Below are 18,224 nucleotides of genomic sequence, written 5' to 3'. Positions count from 1 at the left end.
TGACCCCCCACCCCTGTATATGTCATACAGGGGGTGGGGGGTCACATGGGGTTCTGATTGATTTATTTTTTCAATTTTATTCTGTAAATTCTTTAATTTGGAAAGTACTCTGTGCTACATAAGTAAAATTAATATTATTATTACAGCACTTCATTTCACCCGGTGTGCAAGACATGACACACCTGCCAATTAAGTGGTGATTGGTGGAGTAAGTAGGCCTTCCTGTTCAGGGTTGCAAAGGAAATGCAAGGGTGTTTGAGGACTGGGTTGGCAATGCCCAACCATACAGTTTCAAAAATTTGTTTTTTTACTTTAAACACTATAGTGGTCTTTAAAATAGTATTACGTCTTTTAAAGCCCAACAGCTCTACTTCTGAAGTAGCTCACTCTTAAGATGGAGAATGGAAAGACAGATTTTGATCTACCCTTAGAAAATGTTTTACTTCAGTGCACTTTTAGCATGCCTTATAAACTAAAAATAAGTGAAGGCACTTATTTTACTTTATTTTGTTGTACCAGCAAAAGGTACAAGACTTGTTTTAGACCTGTTCAGCACTTTATACTTTTTCAAAGGTTGGTAAAAATAATATACTTACATGAAATCGGCTTAAATTATATGTTTATGTACTTCGTGTACTTGTAAGTACATTTTTAGTTTCCCAGAGTTAAAGAATATTAATGGTTCATGAAGATATGAGACAGAGAAAATAAAATGAGAGGGGAGCGATAGAGAGGAAACGCTTTCAATACTAGATTAGATTATAACACACTAAACCTATCACTAAAGACAATAAAACAATTTATTACACAGTTTCAGATAAATAACACATAACCTACTATTTTACAAATTCACCTTGTATTTAAATTCATGACATTTTTAAGTTGCCCATCTTTTTCCTTGTGGTAATCCTCAATTTAAATAATTTGGCCCTTTCAAAATCTTCAGATTCTGCACAACTGGACACGTCTCAGGCAGAGATGTGTGAGACATGTCCACTAGATGAAGTCTGATGCCAATCATATCTTAAGTCATAGGCATTTTGAATAAGGGCTGCATAAATATCCAACTTTTTCCTCAACTGTTGGAGCATGCATTTAAGACACTATGTTCAAGAACTGTTCCAATAATTTGTTCTTTGGTGGTATGCAACACCCAGTAGTCCCATGGAGTTGAATGACAAGTATTGCAGCATTTCCTTCCAGCACAGGAACGTGTACGTACATCAGTCAGATAAATCTACTATCAAAAGGCCCAGTCAGCTATGGCCATGTGGCAGGTTTGTATGTAACGTCTTTCCAGCCTCTCAGACCTTGACAGCTCCCCCTGGCATCCTCTGGTTCCTGGAGAACATGCTAAACCTAAGGTACAGTACACAGTCAGAAAAATAAAAAAGCCACAATTAAAACCAATTAAAGAGTCAAGTCGCAAACAACATCACACAGGATTAATATTGGTAGGATCTTTTATGGCAAGAATGTCACTGAATAAATATACTCAGCTAAAAAGTATACTCCATTATTGAAGGTACCAATGTCAAATTGGCCAACGCATAGTGCAGTTGTGCTATTTCTGTACTAGATATCAAAGAATTATTGAGCAAGTTGGATGTTGAAAGTTATTTGTCAGGAAATGAGCCCATGCAAGATCTTCGTGAGGCCAAACACTGTTTATATTTTGGTTAGATGTATAAAATGTAACAATAAGAACGGGAGACTTCATGCAAGTTCACAGGGATCTGAAATTTCATACATTATCCAGATAGCATTATAACCTTTCCTTATGACTACTGGAAAATAAAAGCTATCATTCGTCAAGATTTTGTATTTTGTTGACTGTGGCAACAGCACATATGTGAAAGTAAACTTTGCTAACAAAATGACAGACTAAAAAATTATACAGAACATTTTTTTAGAATTTGCACATGTGAACAATATATAGTATGAAACAAAAAGGCAAAAAATGAGAATGACAGGCAAAGAGAGAAGAACTTCAATTCACAGTCATACAAAGGAAATAAGTCTTCTGATTGGCAGCAATGTGGGGTCGTCTCGAATCAAACCAGCTGCCACCATCGGCATTATGGCAGTGAAAATCCTGCAGATGAACATGGAAATTGAAGGGGGTGAGAAGGGGAAGAGAGAAACAGTGAACACAGAACAGGAGGGAGATTAGCGGGTCAAGTTAGAGAATTAGGGTAAGCACAGAAATGCAAGGAACAGGTACCAGTTGTATTGATGTAAAAATCTTGTCATATGTGGTCCTCAGGGAGCCAAAATATGTCAGTTTCATTTCAACAACTTATCATCATCAAACGTTACTGAGGAGAAATAAGGTATGTAGTCTTATCAAGTTACTAATTCTATCGAACACCTCAAATCAGGCATCATGAAAACAAACAATGCTGTAATTTGTAATTGTTGCAATATTACTAACTATATGGTCAGCAAAGACTCCATCAATGAAAACTAGTGACTTTTCACAGATGTCATAGCTTTCACTGTTTCCGGTAATGTTTTTCAACGAGCCCATGAGACGAAAAAGCAGGTTAATTTTCTTAAGTCTTTATACTGCAGAGCTATACCTGCTAACGTAGACCTTGTAAAATAAGGGAACTACGAAAACACAACAGAACCACACACACACACACACACACACACACGGTCAAAGACCTTACAGTGATGTGTATGCACACTCGACTCAACTAAGTCACTAAGGGCAAAAGAAAACATGATGCCCCCAGTGAATAATTTAATACCTCTGGGGTATGGATGAAAAATAAATGAAAAAGTCTTGCAGGAAAACAAGAAATTCAGAGTGGTGGAAAATGTTGTTCATTAATCTGGGAGGCAAATTTACAGAACAATTATAGTGGAATAGGCTGTGTTAAAGTGGAGTGGTTATAAAAGTTGTTGATTCATATTTGACCTGTTAGCAGGGCGGCCCCTTGGCCCAGACCAGAGCACTTTGATTGTATTGGACTTTGATTACATTGCACCAATTGTTATATATCATTTTTATAAAGGGATTTCCAGACTTATAAAATCCAAGTAAATGAAGGTAACTCATTACATTATTATCTGATGGGCTTTATGGAATGGTGAAACACTCTCAGTCCAGCTGGTCTAACTTTTGTCCTCTTTCAACTTTTTGTCTTGACGCATGCTCAATAATCCAGGTAAGAAAATCAAAGAAAGTTGAATCAGTTCATCTGGATACAACGTTTATTGACAGATATGTTTCATCACTCAACTAAGTGACCTCCTCAGTCTAAACTGACTGCAGGTATCCCCAGCCTTATAAGCAATACAGTTGCATAACGATCGAAAACAATGACCAGTTTCATATGTAAACATTGGTGTGACCATTAACTAGAGTTTCAATGGTCATGTGTACTATTCACAGCAGATTTGGGAATGTTTGCAATCGCAGCATTGTAAGATGGTGACAGCAATAGGACCACCCTTAACACTGACCAAGTGTCTGCTCCTGAAGCTGTGTCTTCAGTCCACGTACTTCACATACAGGGGGCAGTACTATAGACAGATGCATGGGTGTGATATGGGTTCCCCAGTCTCAGCTGTAGTGGCCAACTTGTATATGAAGGAAGTGGAAAAGAGGGCTCTGATGTCCTATCCAGGGACACCACCTAGCCATTGGTTCAGATTTGTGGATGACACCTGGGTTAAAATTAAATCTCAGGACGTACCACATTTCACAGACCACATTAACTCTGTGGACAACCACATCAAGTTCACTAGGGAGGATGTAAAAAATGACAGGCTAGCCTTCTTAGACAGTGACATTACAATTGGTGATGGGGGACATTTGATTGTTGATGTTTACCATAAACCAGCAGTTACTGATCAGTACTTAAGGCTTGACTCTCATCATCCACTGGAGCACAAACTAGGAGTCATCAGGCTGCTGTACCATCGAGCTGACAACATCCCTACTGACATAGCGGCCAGGGAAGGGGAGAAATCCCACATTAAACGGGCCCTGGTTAAGTGTGTTTATCCTAACTGGGCATTTGTCAAAGCCAGGAAGATGCCCAAACAGTGCACCAGCCGATCAAAGAGAGAAGGACAACAGCTGCCTAAGCGTAAACCAGGGGTGGTTCCATGTGTGGCACATTTTCCAAACATCGTGTCTCAGTTGCTTTCAAACCCCAAAACACTCGAGGGACTTCTGGGTGACGGATGGAGTAGACGCGTGATCCTCAAGCTCCCGATACACTTTACACACTTCATTTCAAAACCTCATTTCTGCACTCAGCAACGTGAAATTCGTCAATTCCTTTGGTGACACCCATTTCTTGCTAAAAAAACAAAAACAAAAAAACAAACAAACAACCCCCAAACTTTCAAATGACATCGAGAACGACCAAAAAGAAAGACGACACCCCCGTCATCACCGAGAACATGGCTACCCTAACTAAGCTACTTGAGGAAAATAAAACAGCCCTCTCCACGGAATTTAAATCGACCATGGCACCACCCGAAGTGAAATTAGACTTTGTCCAGGCAACGGTCACAGACCACGGACATCGTTTGGTTTCGCTCGAGGCTAACGCAAACCAACTTAGTGACCAAATGGAAGCGATGGAGGCTAAATACACAGCTACGGAGGAGCGCTTCAACAAGCTAAAGGCTAAAACCATCGACCGCGAGTCGCGCAGCCGCCGCAACAACATACTGTAACGTACACGCATAAGTAGACACGTTAGCTCTTGGCTAACGGGTCGGACCCTTTAGTCGACTGGTTAATGTTGTCGCTTGCGGAGTGGGAGATACGGGTTCGCGGACTGCCCCCCGAATTCGCTACATTGGTGTCAGAAGTGGGATGGTGAGACCGTAAGGTCTATCGGAAGCGCGTGCGCCCAGAGGCGTGAGGGAGCTGATATGCTGAAGCGCGGGGACGCGCTTCCCGAAGGAGGGAGGTAGTGTAACGTGCATGGATAAGTAGACACATTGGCCGCTAGCTGACGGGTCGGACCCTTTAGTCGACTGGTTAACGTTGTCGCTTGCGGCGTGGTAGACTCGGGTTCGCGACCCGGCTGTGGTGACGGTCTCCCAGACTACCCCTCCGAATTAGCTACATTATTTTTATATGCAGATGACCTTCTGCTATGTTTCAGACCCAACAACCTCTCTACCAGCAGCACTCTCTCTGCTTAAACGGTTTGGATCATTATTGAGATACAAGACAAACATGCACAAAAGTGAACAACGACTTACCATTTCAAATTGAAGAGAGACAAATCACTTACCTGGGAGTAGTAGTCACACAGAAATTCAAAAATCTTTTTAAAGAAAATTTCATGACTCTACTAAATCAGGTTAAAACATAATTATTGCAGTGGTCCTCTCTTATATTGCCCCTTGCCGGGCGAATAAACTCTATAAAAATGAATATACTACCAAAATTTACATATTTATTTCAGTGTGTACCAATGTTCATCCCAAAATCACTTTTTGTTTCACTAGATTTGGTTATTTCTTCATATATATGGCAAAATAAAACGCCATGAATAAGCAGGATCTTACTTCAGAGGTTCAAAAGGGACAAGGGCATGGGGCTCCCTGATTTCCGTCACTATTCCTGGGCTGCTAACATTCATTGTCTTGCTTTCTGGACCCACTTTTATCTTCAGCCCAGATTGGACATTTCTGGAGTTGGGATCATGCCCGGATATTTCGCTTCCAGCACTCCTTGGCTCACCGCTCAACTACTCCCTAACAAAATCAACAGACAACCTGGTTGTATGTCATAGCCTTAAAGTGTGGGCCCAGTTCAGGAAGTCCTTTGGCTACAGAGATTTCTCTCTCCTGAGCCCTATTGCTTCTAATCATCTTTTCATTCCATCTCGACATGACTCAACTTTCCAGGATTGGCAGAGGAAAGGCATCAGATGGTTTAAAGACATGTTCAAAGATAGCCATTTTATCTCTTTCAGTCAACTGTCTGAGAAATACAACTTACTCAAAACACATTTCTTTCAATATTTACAGGTCAGACATTATGTGCATTATCTTACCTTGCTTCCCTGCAGAACCTGACACTAACCCAGCTGACACGTTTGTTTCCTTTAACCCACTATCCAGGGGTGCATTGTCAGCATTATATAGAAACATCTCCCTGCTGACATGTCCACCTCTTGGGAACACGATGTGGGACATATATCTGATGACCAATGGGATTCCATCCTCACATCAATACACAAATATTCTTTCTGTGCAAGACACTACCTAGTGCAATTTAAGGTGGTCCATAGGGCCCACATGTCCAAGGTTAAATGATCTAGCATCTACCCTGATATCTCCCCCACTTGCGACAAATGCAAAAACAGTGACTCTACCTTGATCCATATGTACTGGCTGTGCCCTCACTTACAAAAATTCTGGAAAGATATCTTTCATACCCTATCTAAAATTTAAAAACAAAAACTAGACCCAGACCCTCTTGACACGATCACTGGCCAACAGGTGACATTTCTCTTATCGGCTTGCAGTCAGCCAGTATGAGTGGCACCTGCGTACTGGTTGGCCTGTGATTGGGTGCACCTGTCATGGTCTGTGATCTGGGCTCTCCCATCTTGATTGGTGCTTTGGTTTGCCTGCGCCCAGTCTCCTTGATTGGCCTGTGATTAGGTGCACCTGTGCTGGGGACTATTTGACCAGGTGCTTTGCAGATATACGTTGTCGAGTCTTGGGAGAAGTTTCGCGTCAGTCTGTGGAAGCCCGTGTCTCCTGAACCCTCTTCTGCCTCCTCTCTGTGAGAGTGTTTCACTTGCCTCCTCTGTGTGAGAGAGTGTTTCCTTAGTTTAGTATTTTATGTCTATTATTGTTTACATTTTTGCCTGCTCTGTTTGGCAGTGATTTTTTGGTTATTGTGTGTTTGCTGAAGTCCAGTAAAGCGACTTAGTACTTACCAACTGCCTCTTCTCTGCACTTGGGTCCAAACACACTGCGTTTACACCTCTTATTGCTCTGTTTGGCATTACTGATGGAGATGACTCTCATCTGACATCTGCAGAGGGCCACATGGTGGCCTTTGCTTTGCTCTTGGCCAGACGCGCAATTTTGTTCAAATGGAAGAATGCTGCCCCGCTTAGTCAGTGGCTTCAAGACATAAATGTCCTGTCTCAACTTAGCAATGCTGTGATTCTCAGTCAGTGGCTCAGAGGAAAATTTTTTATAGATCTGTGAACCCTTTTTAACAAATTTTCGTAACACCCTAACAATATATGCACAATATTCATTTTAACTTGGCCCTGACATGAAAAACAATACCTGACTCCATGGAAATAGCTACATTATTTACTTCTTTTCTCCTAGTGCCTTAGAATTATTCCAGATAATCAGGGGGACGGGGGTGGGAGGGAAGGAGGGCTGTTTCACTATATCACTGTTACCACTGTTACTGCCACAGGGTTTTGTTTGTTTTTGCTTGTTCTGTACATTGATGTGTAGCATTGTGAAATATATGTGCCCAACCCTGTTCATTTTTGGTAAAAATATTTTGAAAAGAAAAGAAACCCTAAAACACACTGCGCCAGAAATTGGTCCACCCCAAGGATCGGGTCCCCCAGCAAAAACATAGCAATATAGTGTATGCTGTTAAGTGCCAGGAAGATTGCCGGAACTTGTACATTAGGGAAACCAAACAGATGCTGGCCAAGAGAATGGCACAACACAGGAGAGCTAACACATCAGGCCAGGACTCCGCAGTCTACACCCATCTACAGGCCAGTGGCCACTCTTTCAAGGATGAGGATGTGCACATCCTTGATAGGGAGGAACGCTGGTATGAATGGGGAGTCAAAGAGGCCATCTATGTGAAGAGGGAACAACCATCCCTGAACCGAGAGGAGGAGCCTAAGCGTACATCTGTCACCATCTTACAATGCTGTGATCTCAAAGATTCCCAAATCCTCTGTGAAAGTAAAGATGACCACTGAAACTCTAGTTAATGGTCACATCCATATTTGCATATGAAACTGGTCTTTGGTTTCAGTCGTTATACAACTGTATTGTTTATAAGGGTGGGGATACCTACAGTCAGTTTTGACTGAAGAGGTCACTTAGATGAATGATTAAACGTATTTGTCAATAAACGTTGTATCCAGATGAACAGATTCAACCTTCTTTGTCTTTCAACTATTGTACCTTTGAACTCAGTTTGAAAGCTATTTAGCCTTAAAAACCAATTATGAGGATTCTGCAATGATATCCAAAGGAGTTGAATCAAGTGCAGCTGGACTTGGTATATATCTGTGAAGACGTTTTGCCCCTCATCCAAGAGGCTTCCTCAGTTCGTGCCTTTCTGACTAGACAAAGCTAGTCTGACTGGCTGGTGATGAGACTCAGAATTTATCCTCTTTGGAGTCGTTGTCAGAGCTATAGATGTCCATGGCTCTTTGCGTCCCGATGTTTACCAAAGCCCATCGCTAACAAAGCCATAGATATGAGTGGCTCTTTTGTGTACCGATGTTTGGCCGCGCCCATCGTTATCGGAGCTATTGATACCATGACTATTGCTAACCATGACCTGGATGAATGAGAACATTCACAGACATGCAATGAAAATGGGCAGTCCCTCTTGTCCCCACTCACACCTAAAACCAGCTTCAAGTTGCTTCAAACAACAGATGTACTTTTATAAAGGTATATCAAAAATACGTCTACTTTAATGATGATAATAGTAGTAAACTCTTTTTGTAGCTCTGTTCATTAAGTTTAAAAGGGCTTCACAAAACTACTATTACGCCACAATACATCTGGTGAGGTACATCACTGATCAAACATGTCATCTTAATTGGACTTGTCGTGAGGGAGACATTGTGCGTGACAGAAAAATAAACCAAAGAACAATTGATAAAGCACCACCCCTCTTACAAACACATATGCACACACACGAACACACACACACACACACACACACACACACACACACACACACACACACACACACACACTCCTCTCTTGGGACAACCAGTGTAATTCAAAGGATGGCTGAAAGCATTGTGAAGTTGTGTTACTCTAAACAACATTTTAGTGGTGTCTGGGATATCAGACATGATAGATAGACTAAAAATTGATGTCTTGATGCATGCTCAATAATCCAGGTAAGGAAATCCCAGAAAGTTGAATCAGTTCACCTGGACACAATGTTTAGTGGGAGAAACATTTCATCACTCATCTAAGTGACTTCGTCAGTCTCAGCTTACTACAGGTACCCCCATCCTGATAAACCTTATATCCCCAACCTAATAACAACCGAAACCGGCACACTTGCGTCACAACCAAAAACAGCTATTGGTTTGATATGCAAATTGCCGTGACCATTAATTAGAGTTACAATGGCCATGTGTACTATTCCCAGAGGATTGACTGGGCATTTGTCAAAGCCAGGAAGACGCCCAAACAATGCACCAGCTGATCGAAGAGAGAAGGAGGACAACAGCTGCCTAAGCGTAAACCAGTGGTGATTCCATATGTGGCGGAGTGTCAGAAAAGTTCAAACGTGTATTTTCCAAACACCGCATCTCAGTTGCTTTCAAACCCCCAAACACACTTCGGCAGAAGTTGGTCCACCCCAAGGATCAGGTCACCTGGCACAAACAGAGCAATATAGTGTCCGCGGTTAAGTGCCAGGAGGATTGCCGTGACTTGTACATCAGGGAAAGCAAACAGACGCTGGCCAAAAGGATGGCATAACATAGAAGAGTTAACAAGTCAGGCCAAGAAGTCTACATCCATCTACAGGCCAGTGGCCACTCTTTCAAGGATGAGGATGTGCACATCCTTGATTGGGAGGAATGTTGTTTGAACAAGGAGTCAAAGAGGCCATCTATGTTAAGAGGGAACGACCATCCCTGAACTGAGGGGGGGGGGGGGCGCTAAGAGAACATCTGTCACCATCTTGCAATGCTGTGATTGCAACCATTCCCAAATCCTCAGTGAATAATACATATAGCCATTGAAACTCTAGTTAATGCTCACGGCAATTTGAAACTGATCATTGGTTTCGGTTGTGACACAACTGTGCCGGTTTTGGTCGTTATGCCACTGTATTGTTTACTGTATTGTCAGTTGAGACTGAAGAGGTCACTTAGATGAGTGATAAAACGTTTCTCCCACTAAACGTTGTGTTCAAATGAAATGATTCAACTCTGGGACTAAAAATGGATGTTGTTGCCGCCCTTTTAGTACCGACTGGCATAATTACAAAGACTTCAGAATACAGCAGTGAGATGTAGCCGTCATAGAAATTTCACTGAAATCCAATAAACCGTCTGAGATGAACAGACCAACAAACAGTCCAATGGACCAAGACCAATGTGTAGTTCCGCAATGATAAGACTTGCTTAGAAATATAGATTAATAAGTGAAAGGGTGCTAAAAGGGTGGCAAGGAAGAATGACTAAAAAAAAATTAAAAAAATAAGGGCAATAACCTGGATAAACAGCACTGCTGATGGCTATAGTAGACAGGGTGACACTGGCTAATATTGCATTGTAAAGGTGTTACCCTGGTGGTTAAAGTAGCCTGTTTAAGGGGAAGTGTTGTGTCAGGTGCTGTCAGTTTCATTACTCACAAGCGTCTGATTCCTGACTCAGGCTGATCAGCAGTAGCGGCACGTGGCGGAGAGACTGGAACAAGAGCATCTGAGCTATCCTCGTCCTCCAGATCCTCACTGAGGGATATGCAAAGTGGAATGAGCAACATGTAGCTAGGTCAAGTCAGGTCAGGTAATTTATATGACATGTTTAAAAACAACCAACGCTGATCAAAATGCTGTGCAGTTTAAAAAAAAAGACTAAAGGCTGCTCAAAAGTTTGGGGGCTGCAACTGCAAAAACACTAGATGCTTAGGAGCCTCGGTGTGGACCGAGGGACATGAAGGAGCGAGAGGGCCCCATTCTTTCAAAAAGATACTAGATGCACTATTTCTGAATCTAGACCAACTGAAAATGTTGTCAGACATAATTTAGAATCAGGCCGATTATACACATTTTTGAAAAAGGAGATAGATATATCATTGTTTTGTAGGCTCAAGTCATTTCCTCATGTGAGTGTGTTGAAACCCAGTAGATTCAGCAACGTGGTACATTTCTCAATACTGAAGTGACTTTTAGTCTGTATGATTCTAAATGAGACCCAAAAACATTTCAACGGGGTATAGATAAAAAAACAAAAAAACAAACCCAAACCTCTCCCTTAAAACAAACAGAATTAATTCTGAGGCACAATGAGACTGAGGGGAGGGAGCTGAGTGGAGTGACATGGTCCCTGCAGGTTCCTGCTGGTGTTGCAGGATGACTGGCAACAAAAGGCTTGAAGATTGGAATGAGAGAAAGATGATGTTTTGACTCTAGAAATAATAATAAGGCTGGGCAAGAGTTCAATATGATCATTCATTGTCTCTCAATGCAATTGTTTCGGGGTGCAATTTGGATATTGTTATATTGTCATATACAGAGTTTTGTTTTATACATTAATACATTGATGATAACCAGACTCTATCACCTAAAATTTCACACAAAGTGAAATCTGAAATATTTAAGGGAGTATTATTTGAAAACTAGTTTTGGTTTGATATTGTAGTTTAAAGTACCAAACAGTTCATGTGATGAATTTCAAAATGGATTGATTCTTAAACTTTTTTTTTTTTGCATATGTATGAGGATGTCATGATGTCTATTAATACGGTGTAAAATTCCTTATGATTATCTTGATGATAATACTTTTCATATTTATTGCCCAGGAAAATGTGTTTTCAATTTTTTTTCTCTCATGGCTATATCTACTTGATTGTGGAATGTAAGAGCTGAACCAATGTGTTTGTCAAGGTTTTGGACATGGGACTTAAGGGAGTCCGGATGGCCGAGGAAGACTTCACACTTGTTCATGGTGAAGGTTAAGAAAGTGAATTAACACAGAGATGGGGAGAGAGACTGACTCAGATAGAATTTGATCTTTGTTCAATTATTACTGGTGTGTGTTCAAACCATTATTGGGTTTCAGTGGTAGACAGATGGGTATCACCAACTAGAAAATGAAAGGAAATATTGTAACTCTGAATAATACTGCCAAGGGAAGCCAATATATGAAAAAAGGTGGAAAAAAATCCTCAAATTGAACCATGAAGGACTCCACAAGAAATGAAATGGAATGAAATGACATAAATGTTCCTGATTCCTGAAGAGAAGTCACAAAGACATCAGACTTTGAGTTTGATAGTGGAAGAGAAAAGTCGAACACAACCGTCTGATCAGAGAAGCTGACATGGTCTATAGCAACAATATTAATCTGCAAGATTTTTATTTTGTATTATGTATCCATTTAATATCTATTTTATACACCCCATTTCTTTTCTTTCTTCTGGCCTGTAGGTGTTTCAACTGCTGTACTCTTCAATAGTTGTCTGATATGTCATATAGTCATAATACTGTGGTGTTGTTTTTCTTTTTTTTAATCAACACATACTTTATTTTTTATTTCTATTTTAATTTTTTGGCTTTCCCCCCCCTTTTCGCCCCAATTGTATCCAATTACCCCATTCTTCTGAGCCGTCCCGGTCGCTGCTCCACCCCCACTGCCGATCTGGGGAGGGCTGCAGACTTCCATATGCCTCCTTCGATACATGTGGAGTTACCAGCCGCTTCTTTTCACCTGACAGTGAGGCGTTTCACCAGGGGGACGTAGCACATGGGAGGATCACAGTATTCCCCCCCCCCCCAACAGGTGCCTCGACTGACCAGAGGAGGCGCTAATAGCGACCAGGACACATACCCACATCTGGCTTCCCACCCGCAGACACAGCCAATTGTGTCTGTAGGGACGCCCGACCAAGCTGGAGGTAACATGGGGATTCGATCTGGTGAGCCCCTCAAAATGTGTTTTGATTGCCAAGTAAGTTTCACGGGGATCCCCGTGTTGGTAGGCAATGGAATAGACCGCTACGCTACCCGGACGCCCTGTGTTGTTGTTTTTTCGCCATTTTAGTATTGGAAAAGACAAAAACTAGCTTCTTTGTCCTAGTGGGGGTTATATTCAATTCTACTTTGCAATGAAAATATGTATTAAAAAAATCTGCAAGCTAGAGCAAAATTCAAGACCAAGTGTGGTATTCTGGTGATAACCTGAGTGAAAGTGAAAGGTTCAGAAAGAAGAGTCGTGGAGACATGTAGAAAATCTGCAAGCAGCCAAGTCCATTCAAAACAAGCTGTTAAACTTCTACGCAAATCATCAGGGTGTGAAAACATCTTTTTAGGCCTACTATAGCTTGAACTATGTTCAGTACCATTTTCTTTAAAATTCTTATTTTAATCGTCTGTGCATTCATCCTTTTACTTATTCATTTATTGGCCATGAATTAACTGATCGGTGATGTGCCATGTTACTCCGCTCTGATGCTCTCTGAATGAAGCTGATTGTCATCACCAAATATCAGTTTCACATGTAGCACCCCACCTTTTGTAATATGCTAACTCCTCCAGTAGCATGAAGACCTGTGCCTTGAGTTCATTCCGCTCCTGCAGGACGTCTCGCAGTTCCTGGAGAGTAAAGCGAGGTCTGTCTGACTCTTCCTCTGGTTCTTCTTCACTTACCGCCCCCTGGAGTCAAAATGAATACCACTATTCTTGTAATTATATGTTTTCTTGTTGAACAGTGCTGGCTTTGTGGCATAGACAATGATGAAATAACCCCCAACTCTTCCATTGAAAGTAAACTGATTAGCATTTAGTGTGCATACATATTCTAAATATGATCATTAGGATGATAATTAGGAAAAAAGGTGACGTACTGGCCCAGCAAATTCTCTAACCAATATCTTCTCATGTAAATTCAAAGTATCCAGTATGTGAAACTTTAAACTTTGTAAGGGAACCAACTTCAGGAGGTGCCAGAATGGCCAAGAGATAATGCCCTCTATTTTCTGTAAACAGCCAGCTTGCGGGCTTTGGTTATGACCACGGTAAGCCTGTGTATAGGAAAAAATGTAAGCAGGTGTTACCAACAAAAGTGCTGGCTTTTCTTCGTCTTCACTGCAATCTTCATTGCTCTCTTTCCTGTTTGTTGAACTTGCGAGTAGTGGAAGATTTTTCTCTGACTCAAAGCAATTAGGCAAGAAGCCAGAGTCTCCTCCACATTCCTCCCAAACTGAATTTTGCTTGATGGAGTCAGCTGCTGCTTCTACCAGGGACTGCATTGGGACACATTAGAGCCAGTTCAGGCACTACAACAGCTATGTTTCCAGGTGCAAATGTTTTAAAAAAAGAAAAGGAAAAAAAAAGAAAGAAAGAAAAGAAAAAAGAAGGCCTCCATGACCTACATAAATAAGCCAACCTCCTACAGAACTCCGTGCCATATCAAATCTCCAACGTTATTCTTGGTCTATAAATATAATGCTGTTTAAACAGGTGAACTTTTTTCTACTTACTATTGCCTTTGCAGATTTAGGTGTTGAAATCCCAGACATGGTGGGAAAGGACTCATCTTTCTCTGCAAACTCTCTCTCTTGCTCCCACCCATGGTGCTCCTTTCGTAGCCGAGTCACCTCCAGTTGCAAAGCCCTGAGCTCTTGTTGACGCGCCTGAGCCGCAGCTTCCAGCTCAGCCCTCAGTTGGATCAAGGCTTTACCCTGGGCCTCCATTGTCCCGATCCTGTGGCGAAGGTCCTGGTTGATCCTCATCAGTCGATGCTGTTGCATCTGGAGCTGGAGGGGAGAGAGTACATCCTGATGTCTCTTAACAGATTCAGGGATCTGTCTTTAATGGGCTAATCTATTTCTCTGGTGTGAGTCCTCACCGCTTCCACATCTTCATTCCTCAGTGACAGTTCATGGTCTTTAGCCCGTATCTCATCCCTCTGTTTATCTACCATGTCCTTCAGTTTTTTCATCACCTGTTGCTCTTTCTCAGACATCCCTGTAGGTATTATATACAAGACATTCGAAATGATGACATACACAGAGACTGACAACCTAACAAGTGGCAACACAACACTGCGCTATATAAGATGAATATGTGTTCTCACTCAGAGAATTGCAGTGTAATGCATAAGGTCGCCAGACTGTCCACCAGCTATTACGGTATCTGTTTCATCACAAGCGTAATATGCTGAATACATGTATTAGTTGTATTTTGATATTTCTAGAGTTATTTATGTATGGTTTTGTCATGAAAGTAAATATAGCTGTAGCCAAAGTAAGTGTCACACAAGGTTGTATTTTTGCGGTTCAAAAATAGTCAGTCCACCAGACCCCTATTCCTGTCTTCATGCCATCCCTTCTTTGTGTCAGCATGCAACCATGCAGCATATTTTGTCACATGCCAGTACATAGCTAAAACAAACTGAACGTACAGTAGTCAAATGATTAATGCAACACAAAGCTACAAAATTCATAGTCTACAAGAAAACAAAAATCAGACTGGCTTGGGATCATACATAAAAATGTATGATCCGGACTGCAGGTGGTTCTTTATAAAGCGAACACCATTCTGCTACTGTGATATTAAAAAAGGTGACACAATCAGCACTAATTTAATATTCAAAGCACTCACTAGATATTGCACAGTGAGGTTAGCATTGAGGAAAAAATAAGTGTGTATGCTGTGTAATTGTAAAAGGGAAGTCCTTACCCAAAGCCATACTAACCATGCAATCTGAGACTGTATATTTATGGCTTACAGCTTCTATCAACAGCTGATTTGTGGCAGTGTGAAATAGTAAGAATGTAATTACATTTAATATCATGCTATTAATATCACTATCTTTACCTCCCTGGATAGTAAATGTAACAACAAACCACTCGATCTGTATCAGGAACACAAAAAGAAGATGGCCTCTTGACGCACTTGTCAAACATAGTGGCAGCGACCTCCTCTCACTTTTATGATAGTAGTAAAGAATCTGACACAAAATAAATATTATTTAATAGATTTCATGAAAAATAAAAGGGTAAAAGAGTATTGATTCATATCAAATAGAATCTGATCCCACTTAATATAATATTTATGGATATTTAATATTATTGTATATTTCCCTTCATGTGCAAGCACAACCCAATCACTATTCCCATCCTATGTCAAACATTTCATGTCGGCAACCATTTTGCATGAGAATGCATAACTTTTTTTTTTTGTTTTTTTTTTAAACAGTGCATATTTTGTTTTGGCTCAGTCTTTGAATTCATATCGTGTTGCGAAGTTTGTCGTGACATGTTCCTTGTAGCATGCAGTATCCTAAGCTTTAGGGGCTTTTTGTTTTTTTTCCTTGGGTTTTTTTTTTTATCAGTTGTGTAATACAGCGCACTGTGTCCTGTGCACCAACCCTCATGTTTCTGCAGCTCCTCCCCTGTAATGGGCGAGTCTTGGAGGGAGAGCCTCACTAGGAGCCTCTGGTTCTCTGCCTGCAGCTGAGCGATCTGTGAGAGCAGATCCTGGGCCTCGCCCCTCCAGGCATCCTCCACCAACTCAAGCTCCTAAGGATCGGAATGGTACAAGGACAAATCAATATAAAAAGAAAATAAATGCGAGAAATGTACACGAATTTCGTTTGTTATGGTTATTAGCTATGTACGAAAGTAAACAATAGCAGTCTACTAAATGTCACCGAATCACCCAGAGACACTGGAAAGTCGCCACCCTCAAGTGTTGTCATCCGTGTCAAAAAGAAAGTGCATGTGCACGTGTCAGAAACGCTCCCGGTTCCAGTTACTCCAGCCCTACGCCTCCTGTCTAGCTAGCCCTGTTCTGACAACACTATCCCACTCCTGAGTCCTGTTCAGTTTCCCTCGGTTATCAATTTGTCCAAAGGCTATTGTTGATTTTTCAATCATGTTTCTGTGTATTTAAGTTCGGCTGTTTAATTTGTTGGTTGTCAGAGCATACCATCACGTGTGATCCTGATACCCTCATATCTCCTACAATTAAACCTTGTTTCACCTGCTACCGCGCCTGTCTACATTTGGTCCTCAGTTCCAGCAGCCGCCTGCGACAACATGCCAGTGCATATGTATATTGGTACCCTGTCTTTCCATTTATGTTATAGTAGACTGTTTTTGTTGTTTATTCTAGCTTTGTGTCTGTCTGCTGCTGCCTACCTTGGCCAGGGCACTCTTGCAAGACAGTTTTAATCTCAATGAGTTTCTTCCATGGTTAAGTAATATTTTTCTAAAAATCATTTGTTTTGGAAGGCGAGTGTTCATGTATGTATCCTATTTCCCTATCCTATCCAGTTTACATAGATAATTAAAATGCTACGATCGTGTAATCCACTACAAAGTGCAGGAGAAAAAGAGTACAGTCAGTCACATGGTGCTGTTGGGTCAAATTTTGTATCCCCAAAAGAATTTGTTTGTATGCATGCAACGTTATCACGGGAACGCGACACCGCGGACATATGGGAAACGATCTTTTTTCTCCCCACTTATTTTAGATTATCAACAACGGCTTTTACATAAGAGGTGAAATTTGCAATTAACCCATTATGCTAATTTTATCCGATAATCTAGAAAGTTTTTTTTTAAATTTCCTTGCGTGAAACGGAAAACGTAACGACGACCGCTTTAAGTGAATGCACGCGCGCTCCCGCGATGTCAAATATTTATGGGATACGCATTATTCTGTGGATGCAAAAGTTGGTGTCACCGTGAGCTGTCGGGACAAACGCACATTAAGTTTAAGATTGTGTGCTGGTTCAACAACAGACCTGTTGGTGTATCTTTTCCTTTTCGTATCTGTCGTTTCGTTCGCGCCGCAGTCTGTCCAGCTCCCGCCGCAGCTCCTCGGTCTCTGGGTTGGCGGCGCTGCGGCTGACGAGCACCTCCAGGAGCTCCAGGACCCGCACCACTTTAGGCATCAGCCGCAACAGCGCGTCGCACCCGTATCGATCAATGATCCGCTCAAACTCATGACCAATGACCGCTGCGACATCGTAAACATCCACCACAGTCAGCTCCGTGGCGTTTTTCTCCAGTGCGGTTCCATAGTTTTCCATTTCTGATTTCTGCAACACCAAGCCTTCAAAACTCCAAGATTAACATTGCTTTCTTCTTCTTTTGCTTCTTCTTCCCCTCAACTTTTCGCTAGTCTTTCATTAGTTACAGAACCAGAACTCTCAAATAAGCCGACTGAGTGTTTCGCATTGTTTATTGTTTAAACGTTGACTTGTCCTGCACTGTCTGTCACAAAACCTGCCCCGTCCATATTGATA

At 41.5% G+C, this 18,224-nt stretch overlaps 1 protein-coding gene across 2 annotated transcripts; it reads right to left on the bottom strand.

Annotated features, from left to right (window-relative positions):
* Nucleotides 1-735: 735 nt before the first annotated feature.
* Nucleotides 736-18,203, bottom strand: LOC130121120 (RILP-like protein 1). Of its 2 annotated transcripts, none has more exons than XM_056289980.1 (8): nucleotides 17,721-18,203; nucleotides 16,341-16,491; nucleotides 14,817-14,935; nucleotides 14,449-14,724; nucleotides 14,023-14,211; nucleotides 13,479-13,621; nucleotides 10,601-10,699; nucleotides 736-1,359 (listed from the first exon to the last, which is right to left on the bottom strand). In XM_056289980.1, the coding sequence occupies exons 1-8, from the start codon at nucleotides 18,006-18,008 to the stop codon at nucleotides 1,305-1,307; spliced, it is 1,320 nt and encodes a 439-aa protein (XP_056145955.1). In that variant the 5' UTR covers nucleotides 18,009-18,203; the 3' UTR covers nucleotides 736-1,304. The 2 variants fall into 2 exon arrangements, with proteins under 2 accessions (XP_056145955.1, XP_056145949.1); XM_056289974.1 differs by lacking the exon at nucleotides 736-1,359 and adding an exon at nucleotides 1,367-2,095.
* Between the last annotated feature and the right edge of the window lie 21 nt (nucleotides 18,204-18,224).

The sequence above is a fragment of the Lampris incognitus genome, chromosome 1 (genome assembly GCF_029633865.1).
Source record: "Lampris incognitus isolate fLamInc1 chromosome 1, fLamInc1.hap2, whole genome shotgun sequence".
In the NCBI taxonomy this organism is placed as follows: Eukaryota; Metazoa; Chordata; class Actinopteri; order Lampriformes; family Lampridae; genus Lampris; species Lampris incognitus.
Note: the sequence above shows the minus strand (reverse complement) of the source record. Positions and strands in the feature narration are given on the sequence as shown.